Source organism: Corticium candelabrum, chromosome 3, assembly GCF_963422355.1.
Source record: "Corticium candelabrum chromosome 3, ooCorCand1.1, whole genome shotgun sequence".
Taxonomy (NCBI): domain Eukaryota; kingdom Metazoa; phylum Porifera; class Homoscleromorpha; order Homosclerophorida; family Plakinidae; genus Corticium; species Corticium candelabrum.
The window spans coordinates 8,479,337-8,504,336 of record NC_085087.1 but is presented as its reverse complement, the minus strand read 5'-3'; the positions used below and the strand labels follow the sequence as shown (position 1 = coordinate 8,504,336).

General features: G+C 42.1%; 7 protein-coding genes and 1 long non-coding RNA gene across 9 annotated transcripts in view; 3 read left to right on the top strand and 5 right to left on the bottom strand.

The window, feature by feature from the left end:
- Positions 1-4,761, bottom strand: part of LOC134176728 (protein sax-3-like) — a 7,489-nt gene extending 2,728 nt beyond the window's left edge. The window contains exons 1-3 of the mRNA XM_062643385.1: positions 4,523-4,761; positions 127-387; positions 1-63 (exon numbers count right to left, since the gene is read on the bottom strand). The exon at positions 1-63 is cut by the window's left edge and continues 207 nt beyond it. Of these exons, the coding sequence (XP_062499369.1) occupies positions 1-63; positions 127-387; positions 4,523-4,583 (385 nt within the window). The 5' untranslated portion in view covers positions 4,584-4,761. The remainder of the gene's footprint in view (positions 64-126; positions 388-4,522) is intronic.
- LOC134176729 (uncharacterized) lies at positions 1,437-4,294 on the top strand. The gene has a single exon (XM_062643386.1). It carries the CDS (start codon positions 3,305-3,307, stop codon positions 4,283-4,285), a length of 981 nt encoding a protein of 326 aa, XP_062499370.1. The 5' UTR covers positions 1,437-3,304; the 3' UTR covers positions 4,286-4,294.
- Positions 4,762-6,841: 2,080 nt separating the features above from the next.
- Positions 6,842-9,249, bottom strand: LOC134176727 (uncharacterized). Its single transcript, XM_062643384.1, has one exon. It carries the CDS (start codon positions 9,232-9,234, stop codon positions 7,630-7,632), a length of 1,605 nt encoding a protein of 534 aa, XP_062499368.1. The 5' UTR covers positions 9,235-9,249; the 3' UTR covers positions 6,842-7,629.
- Positions 9,250-10,851: 1,602 nt separating this feature from the next.
- Positions 10,852-11,637, top strand: LOC134177783 (uncharacterized protein K02A2.6-like). The gene has a single exon (XM_062644563.1). The coding sequence runs from the start codon at positions 10,852-10,854 to the stop codon at positions 11,635-11,637; it is 786 nt and encodes a 261-aa protein (XP_062500547.1).
- A 2,619-nt stretch (positions 11,638-14,256) lies between these two features.
- Positions 14,257-18,846, bottom strand: LOC134176907 (uncharacterized). Its single transcript, XR_009969393.1, has 4 exons — positions 18,738-18,846; positions 18,504-18,668; positions 14,465-14,543; positions 14,257-14,397 (listed from the first exon to the last, which is right to left on the bottom strand). It is a non-coding gene; the product is annotated as an uncharacterized LOC134176907 (long non-coding RNA).
- Positions 18,847-19,109: 263 nt separating this feature from the next.
- Positions 19,110-20,784, bottom strand: LOC134176876 (macrophage receptor MARCO-like). The gene has a single exon (XM_062643549.1). It carries the CDS (start codon positions 20,733-20,735, stop codon positions 19,359-19,361), a length of 1,377 nt encoding a protein of 458 aa, XP_062499533.1. The 5' UTR covers positions 20,736-20,784; the 3' UTR covers positions 19,110-19,358.
- Positions 20,785-21,028: 244 nt separating this feature from the next.
- Positions 21,029-25,000, top strand: part of LOC134177513 (igLON family member 5-like) — a 4,078-nt gene continuing 106 nt past the window's right edge. Inside the window, exons 1-5 of one of the 2 annotated variants that reach the window (XM_062644301.1) lie at positions 21,029-21,593; positions 21,813-21,936; positions 23,211-23,471; positions 23,534-23,738; positions 24,685-25,000. The exon at positions 24,685-25,000 is cut by the window's right edge and continues 106 nt beyond it. In XM_062644301.1, coding sequence (XP_062500285.1) covers positions 21,198-21,593; positions 21,813-21,936; positions 23,211-23,471; positions 23,534-23,738; positions 24,685-24,988 — 1,290 coding nt within the window. In that variant the 5' untranslated portion in view covers positions 21,029-21,197 and the 3' untranslated portion in view covers positions 24,989-25,000. Of the gene's footprint in view, positions 21,594-21,812; positions 21,937-23,210; positions 23,472-23,533; positions 23,804-24,684 lie in introns of both variants that reach the window. The other variant, XM_062644303.1, reaches the window with a different exon arrangement.
- LOC134177512 (hemicentin-1-like) overlaps positions 24,929-25,000 on the bottom strand; it is a 7,641-nt gene continuing 7,569 nt past the window's right edge. The window contains exon 7 of the mRNA XM_062644300.1: positions 24,929-25,000. This exon is cut by the window's right edge and continues 354 nt beyond it. The gene's annotated coding sequence lies outside the window, so the exon portion shown is untranslated.

Genomic DNA, 25,000 nt, shown 5'->3' with positions numbered 1-25,000 from the left:
AGCGAAGATTGACACTCTTGCCTTCGAGTGCAAACGCACCGTGTGCACGAACAGTCGGTGGAACTACAAAAAAACACAATAACTGGCATGTCTAGATTACATAAACATACACAAATGTACACTCACCAATCACATGCATTCTACCATGGTGACTATGTGTGATACCATTTGTGTTCCTGGTGTGACAATAGTAGGTGCCTTCGTCTGATTTTTGTACTTTGAGAATATCCAACTCCTTGCTGTCACTACTGAGTCTAAGCCTGCCACTATCTATTACAGTCTGACTCGGTCCATTCGTCCATCGAATCACAGTCTCATCGGTGATGCACGATAAAGTGACTGACCCCTTCTCGGCAACTTGTGATGGAACTTGTACTTTAACAGCACCTGAGAACCACACACAGCACATGAACTCATAGCACAGTGTTTGTTCACACGAGATGCACATGATCTATGGGTTACATAACACCCTATGCTGCATTACAGGATACCAGAGCAGCTTCTCAAATTCAAGTACGAATGAATAAATTAGTCGATTCCAGTGGGGATTGTAACGTTTGTACGTGGGTCGGACATCACTCAATGTACTTGGACACAAGCACCGTTTATAAAATTAATTATAAACATTGATTATTAATTAAATTAACTTTATTATCTAATTATTTTGAAATTAACTTTATTAATTATATATAATTAATTATACCACAATAAATAAATTTTACACCAAATTATATAAATAATTAATTAATTAAGTATCGCCTGTAAGTAGATCCTCCCTTTTTGTTGGCGACGTCTACAGTACTGTACTCTGTTTACCAGCATCCAACTGAGTTCAATCTACGGATACGTTCTATTTGATCTACCAGGTTTGCATTACCCGTGTGGCCGCATATGATGTCCAACCACAACATCAGTGTGTTCGATCGGACAAATGAATGAATGATATATTTCTGTTGCACCTAAAAGGTACAATTCCCTCTTGGGGCAAACATAAAAACCTAAGACGTAAGACGTACAAGCTAACAGACTACAAATACACCAGCTACAACAGACAACACAAACTACAATATATCTACACCATTCCTACATTCTGGTAGGAAGACAATTGTCTGATGTCCGACCGTTATAATCTCCCCACTGCAATTCTATGCAAGCTGTACGTAATACAATGAGCAATATACACTGAACGAAAGACTAAATTTAAGGGCCAGTCATATTGTGTCCGGGGGGGGGGGGGGGAAAGGCGGGCGGTAATTTTCAATGGGGGCCATAAGTTTGAAATTCAGTGATCTGCAGGGGTCACTAAGCATTCGGGTCATCTTCTGTTGAGGGGTCATACTTTTTCAGTATTATCTCTATACGATAGAATTCTATTTCTATGGGCTTTGCACACTTGCATTGCTGCAAGCACCAATTCTTACTTTACTTTACTTGCTTTGTCAGCGGGTTGAATGGAAACGACCAACTTTAGAAATCATACCTAGTCCGCACTTGAATCCTGAAACAAACTACTTTTTGTTGTACATACGTATATTACAGACCTCTCAACTCTCACAATTTCATCGTAAGACTCACGATTTAGGGGCATGTCTTGCGATCTCACAATTTGCACCCAATTCTCACAATTGCCAGTCCTTTCTCTCAACAACCCTACCATGAGACACTCTGACAGTCGCTTTGTGTACATGTAGCCCCATCTTTCCGGACATAGCGGATTCATTGAACTAGACTCTCATATACGGCTCTGCTTGCTTGTATCTGGGGTATCTTGGCGGGGTATGCAGTAAAAAGTAACGTTTAAAGTTCAAGGCAAAGCCTTGACGCGTGCACAGAAACAAAAGCAAGGCCAACTTGTTCAATGGGCGTGGTCACTTACTAAAGACAGTCTCACGATTTGCTGCAAAGAAAAGTTGAGAAGTCTGATATGATTATATATACTGAATGTATAGGCACATATATGGGAGTCATCTAAAGTTAACCGACAGATCGGTCGACAAGAGGCCCAGAAGTTATTAGCAAGCATATTGTGAAGGGTCACATTGCAAATTGTGTGCGTGTGTGTGCGTGTGTGTTGTGTGCGTGTGTCCATGTGAGTATGGGTCTGTCTGTCTGTCGTCTGTCTGTCTGTCTGTCTGTCTGTGTTGACACAAATTTGATACAAAATTGCAAATACCTAACTATGCAAATATTGCCAGTCGAGGAGAGAGGGAAATACTTACTCTCTGTTTGCGTTGACTTTGCGCTTGGAAGTGACTAATGATGCAGTTGTATTTGTTTACCACGCTCAGACCTTAAGTGATATCCCATTAACTGTACATTTTAGAAGTCATATTACAATACAAAGATGTTAGGTAACAGTAGAGAAAGTCGCAGGCTATCAATACCAAACAGAACGAGAAGAGGAGTCAGAAATACCAAGCAACTACTCAGGAAACAAGAGCAACTGTGTGTTGACATCAAGGCAGTCGACCGTTTAGTGACCTTTTAATTGGCTACTTCCTCTAATTAGCAGCAATCTTGTTGTAAGACCATACCTTCTTAATTAATGAGTCAAGAACTCTAATGACTTTGATATGCAAAAGTTTTATCAAACCGCCTGTGTAATACATACACCATCGTTACCCTAACTATAAAAATCCGAGAACTTGAGGTTTCAAACGATACCAAGATCGTCACTGTCCGCCCTATTGCACAGAAGTTATTTCAGATTTTTAAAGTGCAAAGTCAATGGGCAGTAATGATGGCCCCTTAGATTGATCTAAATGTGGTCTAAATGCATAGCCAATATGTCATTCGAGGTATTGGATATACATGTAGACCACATTTAGACTGGTAACCTACACATGTATACTGTTTCATGCAGTGATACAAATAGCATGCAATCGTATATCTAGAAACTGCAGATCTATTTGGTCACACTTCCCAAAGAAAGTAAGGAGAGCTAGCCATACAATCAACATAAAATAACAATAAGAATGCAGCATCAGCTACTTACCAGGTATTCCCCAAATATTAATTAACAATTTCCATGCAGACAGGCATCCTACATTTGTGGTTAACTATATGACCTGAAGATGAGAGGAACAGTTTACCACCAACATGAGGTTTGAACCCCACAGCAGTCACTAGGCTAATATCCTAGTTTCTATTGCACTCAAGATCATGCATAGTGCATGCATGTGTACGTATACTTTGCTCAATACAAAAGGTAAAAATAAAATCATGTACTAGAGATCGATCGACATACACCTATCTATACTACACAAACATAATTCAATCCTCAACACAATATTTACAGTATGACATGCTTTTCTATAGTGCACGCGCATATGCTAGGAAAAGATATACAGACACACAGACACAGACACAGACACAGACACAGACACGGACACACAGACAGACAGACAGACTACTTCAAAAGCCCAAGCAACTACAAAGAAGGCTCACTCAACAACACATGACTTCTATTTCCAGTTATATGATTGAACATTCTTGTTCACCTAGAGATGCAGCCCGCCTTCACTCCCTAAAGGGTAAAGGTGCTGGTGCCTGGATTGCTGCTATCCCAGAATCGGCAAATTTCGCACTTCAACCTTACGAATTTCGTCTGGCGTGTTTGTTGAGACTGGGTCTGGAGATACCGGCTGTGAGCTGCATCGAGAAATGTGAATGTGATGCTAATCTGGATAACACAGGGTATCACTTACTCACCTGTAAGAAAGGTGGTGGTCCTGTGTGGTCACATGACTCCATTGTGTCCGAATGGTCTGATTGTTTGAGGCACCTGCAGATCCACCACAAACACGAACCTCGAGATCGGTACACTGACAACAACAATCGTCCAGACATTGCTGTCTTTGATGCGGGCTCAGGCACCAATGTAGAGCTTGACGTAGCCTTGGCTCATCCTTGGGCAAAAGACACATTGTTCCAAGCTTCTAAAAGGGAAGCAGCAGCAGCTGCAAACAGGGAGAACAGGAAGTTAACCAAATATAGTCAAGTCACTCTCCCCGGTGCGTCTTCCTTGACACTTGTTCCACTTGTATTTGAGCATTTTGGCCATTGGGGAGAACGAGCCACCAGATACCTACAGGAACTATCAACCAGGTCGACGGATGATGATGGCAATAAGAATGCTAATGAATTCATGTGTTACTGGAGAAAACGATTCTCAACAGCGCTACAACGTTGCAATGCTAGGACTATTGCAAGGAAACTATCACGCCTTTTATCTATGAGCTCCAGTAATGTAAAGAACTATCATACTCAGTTTTGCGTACATTAGTTTGTGATGTGTATTGACCCTATTGGGTCTTTTGAACATTCTAAATAGTTTTAGTTGTAATAGCATTCATTTATGAAAATATATGAATTTTGACAGACAGACAGACAGACAGACAGACAGACAGACAGACAGACAGACAGACACAGACACAGACACACACACACTCACACACACACACACACACACACACACACACACACACACACACACACACACACACTGCGAGACGACATTTACCTTCACAACCGTAAAAAATCGTAACCAGAATTGCTTGCACAAACAGCACAACAAGAACCATCTTCGATGATGTGGTCTAATTCGTGTTGTTGATGTTCTACTTCAGACGCTCAGTACCGCGTCCACACCGGAGCAGATGACGCAATCTAATACCGAGAGTTCGTGTTGTTGATGTTCTACTTCAGACGCTCAGTACCACGTCCACACCGGAGCAGATGACGCAATCTAATACCGAGAAAAGGCAGAGTCAAAGGTACACAGAGTTTCCGCTTTGTCGCCTCCGTTTCGTTGAGATAAATAAATAACACGCCTACTGAACCGGAAGCCAGAACATCTCCAGAAGTGTCCAGAACATCTCCAAAGCTTTTGTTTCTGTGCTCACGCCAAGGCTTCGCCTTGAACTTTAAACGTTACTTTTTACTGCATACCCCGCCAAGATACCCCAGATACAAGCAAGCAGAGCCGTATATGAGAGTCTAGTTCAATGAATCCGCTATGTCCGGAAAGATGGGGCTACATGTACACAAAGCGACTGTCAGAGTGTCTCATGGTAGGGTTGTTGAGAGAAAGGACTGGCAATCGTGAGAATTGGGTGCAAATTGTGAGATCGCAAGACATGCCCGTAAATCGTGAGTCTTACGATGAAATCGTGAGAGTTGAGAGGTCTGTAATATACGTATGTACAACAAAAAGTAGTTTGTTTCAGAATTCAAGTGCGGACTAGGTATGATTTCTAAAGTTGGTCGTTTTCATTCAACCCGCTGACAAAGCAAGTAAAGTAAAGTAAGAATTGGTGCTTGCAGCAATGCAAGTGTGCAAAGCTCGTAGAAATAGAATTCTATCGTATAGAGATAATACTGAAAAAGTATGACCCCTCAACAGAAGATGACCCGAATGCTTAGTGACTCTTGCAGATCACTGAATTTCAAACTTATGGCCCCGATTGAAAATTACGCCCCCCCCCCCGGACACAATATGACTGGCTATTAAATTTAGTTTTTCGTTCAGTGTATATTGTTCATTGTATTACGTACAGCTTGCATAGAATTGCAGTGGGGAGATTATAACGGTCGGACATCAGACATTTGTCTTCCTGCCAGAATGTAGGAATGGTGAGATATATTGTAGTTTGTGTTGTCTGTTGTAGCTGGTGTATTTGTAGTCTGTTAGCTGTACGTCTTACGTCTTAGGTTTTTATGTTTGCCCCAAGAGGGAATTGTATCTTTTAGGTGCAACAGAAATATATTATTCATTCAGTTGTCCGACCAAACACACTGATGTTGTAGTTGCATGGACATCATATCCAGCCACACGGGTAATGCAAACCTGGTAGATCAAATAGAACGTATCCGTAGATTGAACTCAGTTGGATGCTGGTAAACAGAGTACAGTACTGTAGACGTCACCAACAAAAAGGGAAAATCTACTTACAGGCGATACTTAATTAATTAATTATTTATATAATTTGGTGTAAAATTTATTTATTGTGGTATAATTAATTATATATAATTAATAAAGTTAATTTCAAAATAATTAGATAATAAAGTTAATTTAATTAATAATCAATGTTTATAATTAATTTTATAAACGGTGCTTGTGTCCAAGTACATTGAGTGATGTCCGACCCACGTACAAACGTTACAATCGCCACTGGAATCGACTAATTTATTCATCCGTACTTGAATTTGAGAAGCTGCTCTGGTATCCTGTAATGCAGCATAGGGTGTTATGTAACCCATAGATCATGTGCATCTCGTGTGAACAAACACTGTGCTGAGTTCATGTGCTGTGTGTGGTTCTCAGGTGCTGTTGATGTACGAGTTCCATCAGTAGTTGCCGAGAAGGGGTCAGTCACTTTATCGTGCATCACCGATGAGACTGTGATTCGATGGACGAAAGGACCGAGTCAGACTGTAATACATAGTGGCAGGCTTAGACTCCGTAGTGACAGCAAGGAGTTGGATATTCTCAAAGTACAAAAATCAGACGAAGACACCTACTATTGTTACACCAGGAACACAAATGGTATCATACATAGTCACCATGGTAGAATGGTTGTGATTGGTGAGTGTACATTTGTGTGTATTTATGTAATCTAGACATGCTAGTTATTGTGTTTTTTGTAGTTCCACCGACTGTTCGTGCACACGGTGCGTTTGCACTCGAAGGCAAGAGTGTCAATCTTCGCTGCACTGGATCTAACTTTTTTACTGTTTCGTGGAGGTTTAATGGTGTGGAGTTGTATGGAAAGTCGACTTCTAGATACTCATTTGATGGTGACAGTGGAGAGAGTCTGACGATATTGAATGTGACAAAGGCAGATAATGGAATGTACAATTGTTTGGCCTCAAACATGCTATTCACTGTATCTGCATATGCAAATCTTAGTGTCCATTGTAAGACATCTAATTGTTGTAATTGCTGGTAGACACAGAATATGCTGACATGAGTTGCAGTGATTTGTCTGTTTGTTTGTCTGTTTGTTTGTTTTTCTGTCTGTCTGTCTGTCTGTCTGTATGTATGTATGTATGTATGTCTTTCTGTTTGTGTTGGTCTGTTTGTCTGTCTGTTTGTCTGTCTGTTTGTTTCTTTGTTTGTTTGTTTGTTTGTCTGTGTGTTTGTCTGTCTGTTTGTTTGTCTGTCTGTTTGTTTGTCTGTCTGTTTGTCTGTCTGTTTGTTTGTCTGTCTGTTTATTTGTTTGTTTGTCTGTCTGTTTGTCTGTCTGTTTGTTTGTCTGTCTGTTTGTTTGTCTGTTTGTCTGTCTGTCTGTTTGTTTGTCTGTTTGTCTTTCTATTTGTCGGTCTGTTTGTTTGTCTGTTTGTCTGTCTGTCTGTTTGTTTGTCTGTCTGTTTGTTTGTCTGTTTGTTTGTTTGTCTGTCTGTCTGTCTGTTTGTTTGTTTGTCTGTTTGTCTTTCTGTTTGTCTGTCTGTCTGTCTGTCTGTCTGTCTGTCTGTCTGTCTGTCTGTTTGTCTGTCTGTCCGTTTGTTTGTTAGGCATGCAGTCTCTCTGTTGGGTCTGCAGTCTCTCTTCTTTGTGATTGCATTCATTGTATGAAACACATGCAGGGTATACCTTTTGTGTAATTAATTGTCAATCATATCCAATGTTTATATCTTTATTATGTCCAGATTCTCCCACCATTGTTTCTCCTTCAGCCTTAATGAGCCATTCTTCTTTTCTGTGACAACTAGATTGTGTACCCATTCTGTCGGTCCCTCTACGTCTGCTATTACGCTTTGACTTAGCAATCGACGTAGGGCTCGTTCCAGTCTCCGGCTCTTTGCGTAGGGATACTTCCTGGCTGGCTGTATCACGGGTACTGCATCTTCCTTCAGTCGAATGAGGTAAGATCTTTCGTAGGATCCCAACCCCTCGAAAACATCGTGGTACCTGTTGATCAGACCCTCCTTGCTGCTTGTGCTAGGGGCTTCTGTCTGTCCGTGTGCTGGCTTAAGGCTGCCTATCTTCTTCACTGAGTTCATTTCCTGACACGCCTGACTGCCAAGAATAGCGATATCTTCGTCTGTTACGTAGAAAGAAAGACAGTTCGTAGCCTGGATTCGTCGTGACTCGACGGTACACTCTATCGTAGTGATTCCTCTAGGACGAATCTTGCCACCTCCTATACCCACTAACACTCTCTTTGTCGATGTCAGTGGTTTCTTAATTGCCCTTGAGCCGCCTGTCGTTCGCAGGATTCTCCGGTAACTTCGATAAGGCAGAACATTTGCTCTGGCTCCGGTATCTAACTTCAATTTCATTGTAGTCGGCCCTAGTGACAGCTTCTCCGTCCGGCCGTCGTTGACCGCGACTGTCCCAATGGATAAAACACCCATAAGCAAACTGTCATCCGAATCGTCAGTGTCAATTTGGGTATCAGCAGCTTCGCTCAAGCTGTTGACCGCTTTTGACCGCTTGTAGCCGGATTTGGCTCCCTGCTGGCAAACCTTTGACAATTGATTGCACTTATGACAATTAGCACAAGTCTTACCATATGCCGGACATTGTCGAGGCGCGTGATAGCCGCCACAGTACTCGCACGGTGCGGTCTTTTTCGCCTTCCATGCCTTTTCTGCTGCTTTGGCAGGTATTGGCCGGCAAGTACGTTGCGAACTTCTTGACATCGAGTCGATCTCTACTCGCGTGGCGTCTCTAGTCATCATTTTGGCTTGGTAAGTGCTTGTCTCTGCGGCCCTGCAGATGTCCAATTCAGACTGCAACGTCAGATTTGCTTCTCTTAAAAGTCGTTCCTTGACTCGACCGTCTCTGACTCCAAATACAATCTTGTCGCGAGTAAGCTCATCCTTCTGGTCACCAAAACCACATGTGGCCGCCTTTGTGCGAAGCTCGGTGAGCCACCGATCTATTGTCTCGTCTTCATGCTGATCTCGGCTCCAGAACTGGTGTCGCTCGAATACCTCGTTCTTGCGCGGATTGCAGTAGTCGTCGAATTTGTTCAAGACATCTCCGACCGCCGGTCCTTCGTCGCCTGCTGTGAAGACGAACGCATCATAGATTTCCTGCGCTTCGATTCCTGCCACGTTAAGTAGGATTGCGACTTGTGTTGCTTTAGGCTTTCTTCGAGAGTTCGGCCGCTTGGAAGTATATCTCAAATTGCTTTCTCCATTTTCTCCACTCGTGTGCGAGATCGGCTGCTCCGAAGGAAATAGCTTGAGGCGCGCGTAGTTTCTCCATCCGAGTCCTGACACCATGTGATGTTACCAGTACTATATTATACGTTCAGCTTACGATCACTAGACTCTGCTACTGAAGACTACTAATCAACAACTGTTCTAGTCACATATACAAGCCTAATCGTATTATCTAATTAACCAGACACGCCTGTGTCTGTTACAAGGATTGTGAGACATATGGTGTCAAGTTGTGATTTATTGACTAAAGCAAACTGGGACCCCAAGTTATCACGCAAGTATCGACTGTGGCAATACAACCTCAGAAGGAAACCCTTCTTAGATTAGCTCATAGATCATGTCTCGCTGACTTTTGAGTGCGTTAGGAGCACTTGGTATGGTTAAATCTAAAGTAGTTACTTCGAGAGAGTAAGACTTTGTGTACATACGGGGAATCGTCTGAACAACTCGTTGCCGATTCTCTGCTTCTGTGGCTGTCTAGACCGTAGGTTTCCTGCAGGAAGATACCAGGCCTTGTATCTTTCTTTCAACAAGTTTTAGTATTTGGCCTTCATTTGAAGGAAGATAAATGTTCATTCTTTCAGTCATCGGTACAATATCTTGGTCATGTCATCGACAAGGATGGTATTCGGCCTTCGGAAGAAAAGATAAAAGCCATTCAAGACATGCCGATTCCTACAAATCAAACTGAATTACGTTCATTTCTAGGAATGGTTACCTATTTTTCTCAATTTTTTCCCTAGGCTATCTGATCATACAGTTCCACTCAATTATCTGTTGAGAAAAGATGTGCCGTGGGTTTGGTCCAGTGAAGTTGCAGGCTCTTTTAACGCAATTCGGAAGAAGCTTACCTCACTACCAGTTCTAGCAATGTACAATCAGGATCAACCGTTGTTCCTAGCATGTGATGCTAGTGAAAAAGGACTAGGAGCTTGTGTATCTCAGCATAACGCTGAGGGACAAGAGCAAGTAATCGAGTATGCTTCCAAGTCTCTAACGAAAGCTGAAGTAAACTATCCTCAGATAGAGAAGGAAGCTTTGTCAATTTTTTATGGAATTCAAAATTTCGACATTATCTTCTGGGACGTCATTTTACCTTAAGAACAGATCATAGACCAGTGGTCACAATTTTTGACGCTACTAGGATATCAGTTCCTACTAGAACCAGTAGTCGTTTGACTAGGTGGGCTCTCTAGCTATCGCAGTACAAGTACGATATCGAAGTTCATCCAGTCATGGAAACGCTGATGCCTTGTCACGTCTTCCTATAGGACATGATAAAACTTTCGATCAAATTAGACAACAAGACGAAGAAGCTGAGCAGTTTGTGGCCAGCCTAGAGACCCAAAATGTTAACAATGGACTCATTGTTTACAAGCAGCTTCAGAAATACGCTAGGAAAGATGCCGTCTTACAAGAAATCATTATTCAGGAAGGATGGCCAGCAAAATTATCGAATGCAAGCGTCAAACCGTATTCTTCTTGCAAACATCAACTTCAGTTATTGATGGATGCCTTTTGAAGCATGGAGATGAAACAACGCGCGTTGTCGTATCATCCGACATTAGGCAATTGCTTCTGCTACAGTTGCATAGAGCTAATGTGGGCTCCGCCCGCATGAGGAAACTGGCTCGCCGATATATCTAGTGGCCAGGTATCGACCGTGATATTGATAAAATGGTATGCAATTGCGATGCGTGTGCCTTACACAGAAATAGTCTTTCAACAGTTCCTCTTCATCCGTGGCCGTTCAAGAATTTTATGTGGCTCATAATTGTTGATGCCCATTCAAAATGGCCAGAGGTTTTTAAATTTCAAGTTGGATCAAGCGGAACAAAGCAAGTAATATCGTCATTAAAACACCTAATTGCGAGTTTTGGAATTCCAAAGCAAATCGTCACCAACAATGGCCCTCAGTTTGTGGCGAAAGAGTTTAAAGATTTCTGTAATCAGCAAGGAATCTTTCACAGTTTAACACCTCCTTACCACCCTAAAAGTAATGGACAAGCAGAAAGATTCATTCAGTCGTTTAAGAGAGTAGTCCAAAAAGGATTAGAAACACCAGGAGCGAATCTGCAAGACGTTGTTACTGACTTTCTCATGGTATACAGGAGTACAGAACATGACACTACTGGGGAGTCTCCATCCAAACTTCTATTGGGTAGGGAAATTCGATGTTCTCTCGATATGCTAGTGCCAGAATTACCTGCCCATCAAGATCAGACTAAGCAGTTACTGAAACGCAAAGTTCAAGAGTGTCAAGAAAGACAAAAGAAAAGACATGATCGTACGTCTCATGAAAGGAAACCCTTTCAATTAGAAGAAGCTGTTTTTGTTAGTCAGCCAGAAAGTAAAGGAGAAGGTTTTTGGAAACCAGCAACAATTCTCAAAGTTCTAGGACAAAGATACTACATGGTCAGGTTTCTGACAGGCACTACTAGAACAGTACACATGAACCATTAGTCGAGCAGAACCTTGTCTCCGAAAACATGTCATTCCTCTCCAGCTGCTAACGCGATTGCGACCGATTCTGATTCTGATTCGGATGATGATTCCATCGAGACAGAGAGGTTACCTAGACGTAGCCAGAAAAGAACTAAAGGACAACCACCTGAACGTTTAGGGGAGTGGGTATAATAGAGCTTTACAAATAAGACTGTTTGAGTAGTTTAATTTGTTTGTGGGGGTGTTGTGGAGTTGGGTATTATACGGGACATGTGGTTTTGCCGGTAGTTGATTGACTGAGCTGTTTGAGTTAACAGATTATTGAGTTGTCACATATACATCTATAAATATTTTTATTTTTTATAATTAGTGTCTGGTGGTTGCAGTAGGTTTGCACCATACTGTTGTTCTATAGAGGCATATGTATGTATATATGTATGTCCATCTGTCTGTCTCAATACATATATTTTCCATTTAAATCAAACGTTTACATCATGAGCAATCTAACACTAACACAACAAGACCATTACTGTCCTGAAGCATACAAACTACACTGAGCACAATACATTTCGACGTTCTAATCTCGATATGCTAATGAGTTTGTCTAAGACCACTTTTGCATTGCAACGTTGTAGTGTCACTGAAATGATTGATCACCACTTGTTCTTGAAGTCGGTCTCATTTCATTTTCCTTCATCATCTCTTGCACTCTTTGCCAGCTTGTTCACCCCAATGGCCAAAATGTTGGAAAACAAGAGGAATGACCAATGGGCAGGACCTTCTGGCAGCAGCTCAGAATTATACTTTGCCTCTTTCTTCTCCTCCTGTTTCATTGCTGCTACTCCTTCTTCTCTGGAGGCTGCCTTCACTGAGTCCAAACACCATGGATGAGCCAACGACACATCTAATTCAATGTCTGCACCTGAATCTGGGTCATAAACAAGGATGTCCGACCTCTTGTCACTGTTGACATACCGGTATTGTGGCTCTAGTTTGTGTGGCAAGTTGAGTTGAGAAAGGCAGTTAGACCATGCTGACACAATTGAGTTGTGAGTGTGCACTGGACCACCCCCAGTCTTACAAGTGATTAGATGGTATCCTTGGATGTCCGGTTCCTTGCCACAATCACAACTGCTCGATGTCTGTCTGTAAATATGTATGTCCGTCTGTGTGTCTGTCCGTGTGTCTGTCTGTCTGTTAATACAGCTGCTGTAAATATCATCTCAATGCACTAAGAATTAACATTCCAACAGCTGTCTGTCACACATGATCAAACAGTCAGACTTAGCTATTGGTGTCTCCTGCAAGATGAGATGTCATTGGCATCTAATCCACATATCATGTGACTGGCAAAAAATCAAATCTCACAGATCCACAAGTCACAAGAAAACCATACAAATCAAGTGTGTGTGTGTGTGTGTGTGTGTGTGTGCTCGCGCACGCGTCACTCACATAATTTCCTTACTAACACACATTTGCTTCTCTCGACTCAGGAGTATAAATAAGTACCTAGTCATTGACTGGGGTCCTAAGCGGCCATCGGCTGTGACGTAACATCAGCCACTGGGGTCCTGGTGAGACTTCGGGTGCTCACACCACAGTTGGCTTTACAAGTTGGTGCTCTTGCGAGTGCCTGGCCTGGCTCCAGAAGTTTGCTAGTGCAGGCCCAGACTTCCATGAGTAGCGCACAGAGCCCAGCTTAACAGCTGGGGCGTAACCTCTGAGAGGCAGCTCCTGACATTTAGGATTTTTTAGAAATGTGACTCAATGGAACCAGGAGCTTCAACATACTACCAATACTGATCTTCAACAAAGATGGGGCGATGTAAGTCTGATGTCTGACGTCCTTCGTTGTCGCCGCCTTCAGTGGTTAGGACATGTTGCCCGAATGCCTGCAATCAGATTACCAAAGAAACTATTATTTGGGTGGCTGTCACATTCTAGACCAGCTAGGATGGAAAGACGGATCCAGGCTGACTTGAAGTTGTTAAAACTAGAGAATTGGTATCACCTGGCATAGTAACGTCCAAAATGGTGAGCTTCATGTCAGGATGAAGTTACACGTACCTCTACTGAACGATCCTTTTCATGTGCTGTGTGTTGCCGCTTCTTTCGCAGTCATTCAGGTATGAAACGGCACAAGTGGATTGTAGAACGCCAACTGCCTCTGTGTGAACACCAGGCGCAGTGCAATGTACCAAGTGCCATCAGTGGCTGAGAAGTAGAGGTGGACTGGCAGCACATAAATGTTTAAATGTGTCTTCTTCTTCTTTGACTGTGTCATCATCATCGACTCTATTATCGATCCGATCATCATCACTTGCCTCCATTGATTGTACCTCGAGTCGGATACCAGAGCCTGATAGGACATGCTGTTGCTGCCATTGTAGTCAATGTGGACGGTGCTTCAAATCCAAGCCAGGATTCCAAAGGCATAACTGTCATCGTGGCAAACGCTGTTCAGAAAAGACAGCAGTCAACTTCCCCTGTCTTGCACATGTGGAAGACGTTTGCGGTGACTCAAGGACATACAGAGACATAAGCGCAGATAGTAACTACCTCGTCTTTCAGCTCCCCATATATGGGGGCGACGTGGCCAGACACTGGCAGCTGTAGTCAAGTCGTGTGTGTGTGTGTGTGTGTGTGTGTGTGTGTGTGTGTGTGTGTGTGTGTGTGTGTGTGTGTGTGTGTGTGTGTGTGTGTGTGTGTGTGTACATCCATACATTTTGCTGTAAATCTCCTTGACAACAATTCATTCCTATCGTGCTCTTCCTTTTCCTATCACAACATCACGATGCTTCCAACACGACATTTCAATTACTCCTTATTGTGTACATCTCCATACCTTGAGCCGCTGTTTCTGTTGGAACGTCCTAAGAGTACTATGTAGATGCTGATAATCATATGACAATTGTTCAACTCGTCTGTACAAAAAACAAATTCAATTAGCCACTAATAATCAATCAAATTGTGCAACAAATTTTTTAAAGTTTTGGACAAAGTATACATACATGGCATAGAGTACTATTATTAGTTTGTAAAGTTGTTTGTCAGTCTGTAAGCTTGTTTGTCCATCTGTCTGTACATATACATGATGATATGCTTCATGTATCCGTCTGTCTGTCTGTGTGTGTCCAATCTTGCTATGACTCTAAAGTCCTGTCCACACTACACCAAAATGGATCTTACTGATCACAATCCAATCGGGATAGCGAGCGTCCACACTGCACTTTGAAAACGCTACTTCTGCCTCATTTTCGGTATCATGTGACTGATGACCTATACGTACGTGTGGGTTCTTTGCTTGTGGAAAGTGTTAATAGACGTAAGTGAAGAGGGTTAGATGTTCCGACTACACGCGTAGCATACATGGAGGTAACGCCGACCATTTCTAATTGGATTCAACCAATCGAGATCAAAACCACCTCTTAATGTAGACTGGATTTATCGAGATTGGATCGCGATCCAGTTGCCAGTGTGGACAGGGCTTTAGTCTTCTAAGAACTGGCTAATAACTATTTTAATTAAAGCAAGCTTTGCTTTCTACGCTTGACAATGTCACTTTACATAACAGACCTGTAGCCTGGCTTCAGAAGTGGCTGGTGTGTAATACACCAAAATGGACCAATGACATCACATACATGTTACTTTTTAGCCTTTCGAAATATATATATTTACTAGCTGATTAGCCCATTCTTCGTCTGGGCAACTTATGTTAATTAACACAAATTCCCACGTATATATAATTGGGGCATCATACAATTCGCTTATTGGGTGGAGAAAACACAAAATACCGGATAATATGTAGCCCTGTATAAGTGACCAAGTATTCGCTTGCAGCTGCTTTGACAGTCCCGATCTAGAAGGAGTTTTGTGATCCGTCGACGGGCTTATGTTCTGTGCTTCACGCCATCCAGCAGCTTTGTCGTCTCTTTCCTTCTGTAATGTCAACTTTTACGAACTAGAGACGAACAACAACGCATAGATGCGGGGACCTGCGAACGACACCATGCAGTTGCTATTTCAAAGTGAGAAAGGCTGCGTGCTAATATAAAGGTGGAGCGAAAAATTACAGCGGTTTGCAAGCTCATGAGGAACAAACATTTTGTGACGTTACAACCTACAGACAAACGCCAGCACAAAGCAAAGTACAAGAAACCAGTCACCGCCACACAAGGGCACTAGTTGCTCTTCAAAGTAGAAAAGGTCGCGTGCTTTAGGAGTGAAAAGGAGCAGATAGCGGTTTGCAACCATTTGTATATACCATACGGAACAAACAATCATACAGCTGCCTCCATGAAGCACTTTTCTTTAGATATATAGACACTATAATTAAAACATATTATATAGAAAGGATGAGAAATGTAGGGATTGCATGAAAACAATAGAGAGAATTTGACATAAGTGCGCATACAAAATTTAGAGGTGCGTTATGCGTACTATACATATATACAGACTTGGACAAAATTATAGGGACACCTGGCATTTTTGTGTCTAGTCTAACTTTGGCACTGAATTTTTCTCTAGCAAAACCAAATGTTTTTCGAATTTCTTTTCATGGATTGCGCCATTGTTAGTATGTAACATAGCTTGAGTTCAAGACTGCAGCTGTACTTACTACCTACTGCGCATCTAGTTTGCTTTGAAGAAGGAAGACGGCCATTCCTACTTTTCTTGTCTTTGTACACGTTCATCGCTCTTGGATGCTCATTCTTGGTATACAATCTAAGAATGCTCTGTAGTAGAGAGTGAAAGCAATTTTGTGGGTCCTCTTATCAACATTATGAAAAAAAGGCGAATCATCTGTTTTTGCGCATTGATTTCGCGCATGTCATCACAATTTGAATTGTTTTGCCATTTTAATCAATAAACAAACTTCAACCTATTCAAAAATCATGCGACACTAATTAATTACAAAAAAATCCTGCTAAGACAAAAACTAAAAAAGTTATAGCAACAAAAGAACATTGACATGCCACTTCCGGTGCACGTTTTATGTAGCAAAATCTCAAACTGCTACTGCCAAAATGTCAGCTGCACTAAAACCGCTGCCCTTGAGGCCGCCAAACTTAGGCGATAAGTTAGCCTGAACGTTCAGCTGCACGCAGTTGCAGAGTCTTGTTCCGTGCGATATTTCACGAGTTGCAGCGATGCCTCGAGGCAAACAGTCGTGTCCAAAAACGCGAGGAAAAATTGAAGCCCTTCACTCAGTTGGCCATTCTGTGCATCAGATCGCAGCTTTTGTCCGCCGCTCCAGGAATTTGATTCATCAGTGCCTGCAACGGCTTTCCCATGGCAGCAGCGATTATGAAAAACCACCTGGACGTGGGAAGGCAATGAGAATCCGGGAAGATCATCGACTGAAGAGAATGGCACTGTAGAACCGCAGAGCACCATCACGACTGCTCTCATATCAGCTGGCTGATGAAACCGGCAAGCAGGTGTCAAGTAGAACAGTCCGTCGTCGTCTCAGTGAGACAGGAGTCAACGCTCGGAGGCCTAGAAAAAACCCACTGCTAACAGAAAACCATCGGCGTTTGCGACTGGGATGGCAACCACTCACACACAATGGACTTTGGATGACTGGAAATCTGTTCTTTTTACAGATGAGTCAATAGTCAGCATAGGAAACGATGGTGCTCTGTACGTTTGGCATCGCAAAGGTGAGGAATTTCTCCCTGAATGTTGTGATCGTACGGTCCAGCACACGGCTAGTGTGATGGTGTGGGGATCGATGTGTTGGCATGGCGTGGGGTCTCTGGTGAAACTGGAAGGTCGTTTGGACAGCACGGCGTACCAACAGGTTCTGGAGGAGCACATGCTTACAGACGCAGCGGCACTGATAGGAGACGACTTTGTCTTCCAGCAGGACAACGTGCCAATCCACACGTCTCGGTCAACAAGACAACGGCTACACCAGCATGACGTCACACTGTTGGACTGGCCGCCAAACTCGCCTGATGCGAATCCAATCGAGAACTTGTGGCATGAACTCAAAGCTGCTGCCAACCGTCGCGAACCGAGAACTGCAGCTGAGCTCTGGAATGCTCTACAAGAGACGTGGCAGCAGATTCCAGCCGCGCGTGTCCGGAACTTGGCAGAAAGTGTTCCGCGACGTTTGGACGCAATCAGGAGGGCGAGAGGCGGGAATACTCAGTACTGAGGAACTGGTGAAGGGCTTCAATTTTCCTTCGCGTTATTAAAACCAGTTTTTTTAAAAGCCACTAAACAAAATCAGAGAGAGTCTAACTTACACGCTTACGCAGTCATGACGTTATACACTTTTAGGTCTCGTTTTCTGCAATGCGAAACGTAAAGAAAACAATTTAGTGTCTACAGTATTCTCAAGAAACCTAACAATCAACGCGGTAACTAGTAAGTTCTTAACAATATTGATAGTTGGTAAATTGTGACCTAATTATTGTGTTACTACATACCCACAGCGGGGTGTCCCTATAATTTTGTCCAAGTCTGTATATATACACTGGATCAAAAGTGGACCTTCACAGCTGAGCAGGCGGTTCGTCGGAACCCCCAAACCCCCACGCCTTCGGGCCTGCATAATATATATCCACTAAACCATTTGTCTGTCTGTCATATATATAAAGCTAATACATGTGAAACTAAAGTAACAGTGTCACAACTACAGCAAAAGATTACACAAATACATAACAAGTAGAACTACAAATAGACTCTACAGCTAAGTACTGTCTGTCTATCTGTATGTATGTATGTATGTACGTCCATTTGTTTGTCTATCCGTCTGTCTGTTTGCTTGTCTGTCTGTCCGTCCGTCTGTCTGTCCGTCTGTCTGTCCGTCCGTCTGTCTGTTCATCTGTCTATCTACCCATCTACCATCCCTCCTCTCATTCCACAAATCTCACAGTTTGGCGCTCTGCTTCCTGGAAGGTGGTTCTTTAGCGACCATCTGCTCCAACCTCTGAATATCAGAGAACAACTCCTCTAATTTACCCTCAATTTCCTGCTCAAGTTGAGGCGAATACGAGTGCCCTAGAGATGATATGTGACTCTCAACTTCCATCAACAATCTGCAAACACAAACAAAAATCTGAGGTCGCAAGAAGAAAACGAAATACGAAATTAGTTTTGTTGTTTACTTGTTCGCTTTTTGATATAATGATTCCATTGACGAAAGGCAGAGGAAGACGCTCACAAAGGCTAGAATATCAACGAGCCACGTTCTTAAAATTAGTACATTGCCCGGATAATTGCAATTCCCGGATTTCAGGTAACATTTTGATTATTTATTAAAATTTGAGGATAAGTTATAAGTTAGAAAACAAAACAATTAAAAGTATACAATTAATAAATAAATAACTGATATTATTAATTATTTAAATTACAATAAATATATAACTAATTAATCAAATTTATTTTTATTATAAATATTTTGTTGGTTACTATGTATAACAGTTAATCCTTAAATTAATTAAATGTAACTACACGTGATCTAACATATAACAATTTATCTATTGCTACACCGGTAAATATTGTTGTTAACTGTAGACAGCAAACCACATTTCTGCTCACAAACTGTGTATGTTTATAACAAAATTTCCATCTAGCAGCACATCATACTGTATGCAGCAATCCTACACAACAAGCAGCTGTTACAACAATCATTCTTAGCAGACACTTGTCTAGTCAGAGAAGCATAGATACACACAAAAATGGAAAGATAAGTACATGTGATGGTTTTGATAAAGGAAACTTGTTCTTCACTGTCCTCGAGCACAGTAAGCTTGATAGCAACTTGGAGTGTTAGGTAAGTTGTATATGTAATACTGTCCACAATTGATCACTTCAACACTAGTCTGCCTGAAACAACAATTACCGCTGTAACTAAAGCAAACTGTTGAAATTTTTTGACCAATAACATTTGGGTGAGATCCTTTTAACCATCCTGATGCAGCAGTTCCACAGTATTTCTCCGATGTGCACTTCTCTGGCATAGCTCCACCTATTGTAGGACTGAATGAATGCCAGCCTGGTGTGAAACCATGTTGATTGGATGGATGACCTGTATAATCACAGTGAACACCTGTCTTAGAATGATGCTCAGATGTTTGTCTCCAAGTTTCATTTAAAACACGATGATTCCCTGGTAAACATTGACTGGGGAGATTAGACAATTGATGTAAATCCTGCTCATCCCCTTTTATTCCTTTCATTCCTTTGTTTCCTTTCCTTCCTTTTCCTCCTTGTAACCCAATCTCCCCCTTTCCACCCTTCCCTCCTTTAAAACCAGGATATCCTCGTTCACCTTTGTCTCCTTTTATTCCTTTCATTCCTTTTCCTCCTTGTAACCCAATCTCCCCCTTTCCACCCTTCTCTCCTTTAAAACCAGTATATCCTTGTTTACCTTTGTCTCCTTCTTCTCCTTTTTCTCCTCGAGGGCCCAAAATTCCTTGCAGTCCACCGACTCCCCTCTTTCCTCTTTGTCCTTTCTCTCCTTTCTCCCCACTCACTCCCATGTCTCCTTTCCTACCTGCTATTCCACGTGGACCCTGTTTACCTGCTGATCCCTTACTGCCAGGTTCACCATTCCTTCCTGCTTCGCCGTTCCTTCCAGCTGGTCCTGCCAATCCTGTTGAACCATCTTTTCCTGATGAACCTGGCAATCCAATTGGACCGTCCCTTCCTGGCAAACCATCTCTACCTGGCAAACCATCTTTTCCAGACAAACCTGGCAATCCGTCTCTTCCTGGTTGACCTGGTATACAAATTGCTGATTCTGGTTTGCACATCTGTTTGATCAATGACCCAAATACGTGTGTAATGTTGATTGTAACTTGTGACGACTGACTGGGAGATTCTTCCGACCTCTTCCCTCTTTCTCCTCCATACTCAGACAACGTCTCATAAACCTGCTTCATTTCCTCTTTTTCTACTTGAAGTTCCTGCAAGTCCAACTGCAACTTCTCTACGGTTTTCTCAAATCTTTTCTCCTGAACACTGAGCTTCCACAACAGAAAACCGCTAAACACAAAATTGCCCACAACTAACGATAGAAACAACGCAATCGTCCATCTGCCGCTTGGGCCACAATTTCGTTGCAAAACTTTACAACTCTCGTCCACTTCGCTGCTGCTCATTGCATGCGCTATCGTCGTCGTTCTCTTACTAGACTCGTAGGTACCCAGTCCTTTCTTCGCGCGACGTCACTGAGTGTGCAATCAAAGCGATGCAATGCGCATGACCGACCACGTGACGCACCAGTAATATTAGTTGAAGGTCGAAGAAAAATTCAAAGATTTTACTATAGATAAAAAATAATTAGGAGGACATAGCCTGCTAGAAAAGAAGCTTGTAGAAGTTCAAGAAAACTGTACACATGACGTACTTATCATATCCGGGATACAACCTATAACATGTCCCGTATGCAAGTTTGTGCGTGTTTTTGTACTCTCTTCTGTGTTCTCGTCGCTATGTCGGGTAGCATGAGTTGGCGCGACTTCAGTATCCCCAACCTGGTTTTGCACGTGGTCTTGTAGCTACTATGACTTCTCGTACTACACAGCAACTTCTGTAAACTGTTCCGATTCATTGTAGGACAGATGGACAGACACATGGACAGACAAACGGACAGACAGACATATGGATGGACAGACAGACAGATAGACAGAAGGACAAACAGACAGACAGACGGACAGACACACAGATGGACAGACAGAAGGACTGACAAACAGACAGACAGATGGATGAATGGAGGCAACAGTTGGTGTATGTCAGTTGTTATGATGTGTTTTGTGTTATTAGATGTTAGTGGTGCTGCTCATATGATTGGGGACATTGTGACGGGTGTGAAGCCTGCATTGGCTGAAGGGAGGCCAATGGAACCGATGGCTGACGACAGAGATGGTGCAGGAAGATATCAGTTTTTGTCTGAGGTGCTTCGTTGGAGAGCACAAACGACTCCTGATCACGTGCTTTTTACGTTACTGAATGAAAAGGTGTGTGTATGTGTGCATGTGTGTGGCTGTCTTTTGTCTGTTCGTCTGTCTGTCTGCTTTCTATCTGTCTCTTGTTTGTCTATCTGTCTGTCTGTTGTCCCGTCTGTCTCTTGTCTGTCTGTCTTTTGTTTGTCTGTCTGTCTGTCTGTCTGTCTGTCTTTCTGTTTTGTTTATATGTGCATGTGTGTGCTGACAACTATCAATTATGCCTGCTCTTAGGGTGCTGTAGCGCGAACTATGACCTGCATGCAGTTGATGAAGAAAGCAGAGAGAATTGGAGCTGCTTGCTTGGAGAGAGCAAACCTGAGGTCAGGAGACCACGTAACTCTTCTTTATCCTCCAGGTTGGTGAAGTGTGTGTGTGTGTGTGTGTGTGTGTGTGTGTGTGTGTGTGTGTGCCCGTAAATCGTGAGTCTTACGATGAAATCGTGAGAGTTGAGAGGTCTGTAATATACGTATGTACAACAAAAAGTAGTTTGTTTCAGGATTCAAGTGCGGACTAGGTATGATTTCTAAAGTTGGTCGTTTCCATTCAACCCGCTGACAAAGCAAGTAAAGTAAAGTAAGAATTGGTGCTTGCAGCAATGCAAGTGTGCAAAGCCCGTAGAAATAGAATTCTATCGTATAGAGATAATACTGAAAAAGTATGACCCCTCAACAGAAGATGACCCGAATGCTTAGTGACCCCTGCAGATCACTGAATTTCAAACTTATGGCCCCCATTGAAAATTACCGCCCGCCTTTCCCCCCCCCGGACACAATATGACTGGCCCTTAAATTTAGTCTTTCGTTCAGTGTATATTGCTCATTGTATTACATACAGCTTGCATAGAATTGCAGTGGGGAGATTATAACGGTCGGACATCAGACATTTGTCTTCCTGCCAGAATGTAGGAATGGTGTAGATATATTGTAGTTTGTGTTGTCTGTTGTAGCTGATGTATTTGTAGTCTGTTGTAGCTGATGTATTTGTAGTCTGTTAGCTGTACGTCTTACGTCTTAGGTTTTTATGTTTGCCCCAAGAGGGAATTGTACCTTTTAGGTGCAACAGAAATATATCATTCATTCAGTTGTCCGACCAAACACACTGATGTTGTAGTTGCATGGACATCATATCCAGCCACAAGGGTAATGCAAACCTGGTAGATCAAATAGAACGTATCCGTAGATTGAACTCAGTTGGATGCTGGTAAACAGAGTACAGTACTGTAGACGTCGCCAACAAAAAGGGAAAATCTACTTACAGGCGATACTTAATTAATTAATTATTTATATAATTTGGTGTAAAATTTATTTATTGTGGTATAATTAATTATATATAATTAATAAAGTTAATTTCAAAATAATTAGATAATAAAGTTAATTTAATTAATAATCAATGTTTATAATTAATTTTATAAACGGTTCTTGTGTCCAAGTACATTGAGTGATGTCCGACCCACGTACAAACGTTACAATCCTCACTGGAATCGACTAATTTATTCATCCGTACTTGAATTTGAGAAGCTGCTCTGGTATCCTGTAATGCAGCATAGGGTGTTATGTAACCCATAGATCATGTGCATCTCGTGTGAACAAACACTGTGCTATGAGTTCATGTGCTGTGTGTGGTTCTCAGGTGCTGTTGATGTACGAGTTCCATCAGTAGTTGCCGAGAAGGGGTCAGTCACTTTATCGTGCATCACCGATGAGACTGTGATTCGATGGACGAAAGGACCGAGTCAGACTGTAATACATAGTGGCAGGCTTAGACTCCGTAGTGACAGCAAGGAGTTGGATATTCTCAAAGTACAAAAATCAGACGAAGACACCTACTATTGTTACACCAGGAACACAAATGGTATCATACATAGTCACCATGGTAGAATGGTTGTGATTGGTGAGCGTACATTTGTGTGTATTTATGTAATCTAGACATGCTAGTTATTGTGTTTTTTGTAGTTCCACCGACTGTTCGTGCACACGGTGCGTTTGCACTCGAAGGCAAGAGTGTCAATCTTCGCTGCACTGGATCTAACTTTTTTACTGTTTCGTGGAGGTTTAATGGTGTGGAGTTGCATGGAAAGTCGACTTCTAGATACTCATTTGATGGTGACAGTGGAGAGAGTCTGACGATATTGAATGTGACAAAGGCAGATAATGGAACGTACAATTGTTTGGCCTCAAACATGCTATTCACTGTATCTGCATATGCAAATCTTAGTGTCCATTGTAAGACATCTAATTGTCGTAATTGCTGGTAGACACAGAAAATGCTGACATGAGTTGCAGTGATTTGTCTGTTTGTTTGTCTGTTTGTTTGTCTGTCTGTCTGTATGTATGTATGTATGTATGTCTTTCTGTTTGTGTTGGTCTGTTTGTCTGTCTGTTTGTCTGTCTGTGTACGTGCATGTGTGCGTGTGTGTGTGTGTGTGTGTGTGTGTGTGTGTGTGTGTGTGTGTGTGTGTACGTGCGTGTGTGCGTGTGTGTGTGCTTGTTGTGGGTGTATATAGGACTTGCTTGTCAAGTAGAAATCATGCATATGCGCTCTAGCTGCATGATGTTGATGATGATGATGATAATGATAAACGTTTATTTACCACGAAACCATTCAGTCCAGAGGACTGTTCAAGTATGGTACTCTAGCACAACCACAGCTACAACACATATACAGTACAGTCTCGACAAAAACAGTCATATATACAGTATACTGTATCTACATGATAATGGAATCAATTTTAGTTTATACACGTACTTCTATTTTATTCTATAAACAACAATATCTATTTTAACTATTTCTTGACTCAATGACTGACTTTGGTAGATAATTCAATCCACACTTTGGTACATGTTAAAGTATTGACTACAAAGCGATAAAACTAAAGCTGTACATGTTGCTCTGTATAAGCCAAAGGTGTGATATAGTATCGTCATCATGATTCTGCTTGTTTGTTTGTTTGCTTACTCTAATTGCCTAACACTTCGTTAACCTGTCTGTCAGTCTTTAAAGTACCTGTTACTGTATGATGTCACTGTGCCACTCTGTTGTTAATTGAGCTGCCTGTCTGTTGATCATCTGGTCTGCATGCTGACTGTCATATACTCTTCTGTAGTTGCACCAAAGGTCTTAGCAGAACCACAAGATATACTGTTATGCCGATTGGATTCTCAGCTGTGCTTCGATGCATTGGAAAAGCCATGCCTCATGCTCAAGTTAGTTGGTTGAAGGACAACAAGTCTATTTCTGCAGACACTCGATTAGTGCAAGAGAATGATGTGTTGCTTTTTATGAAACTTCATGCAAACGATAGTGGAGAGTATCGCTGCTTGTTGAAAAATGCCATCGGAACAACATCATCACGACCAGCTATCCTTCAAGTTATTGGTATTGATACATTGATAATTACTATTTACTAATTGCTATTTCAG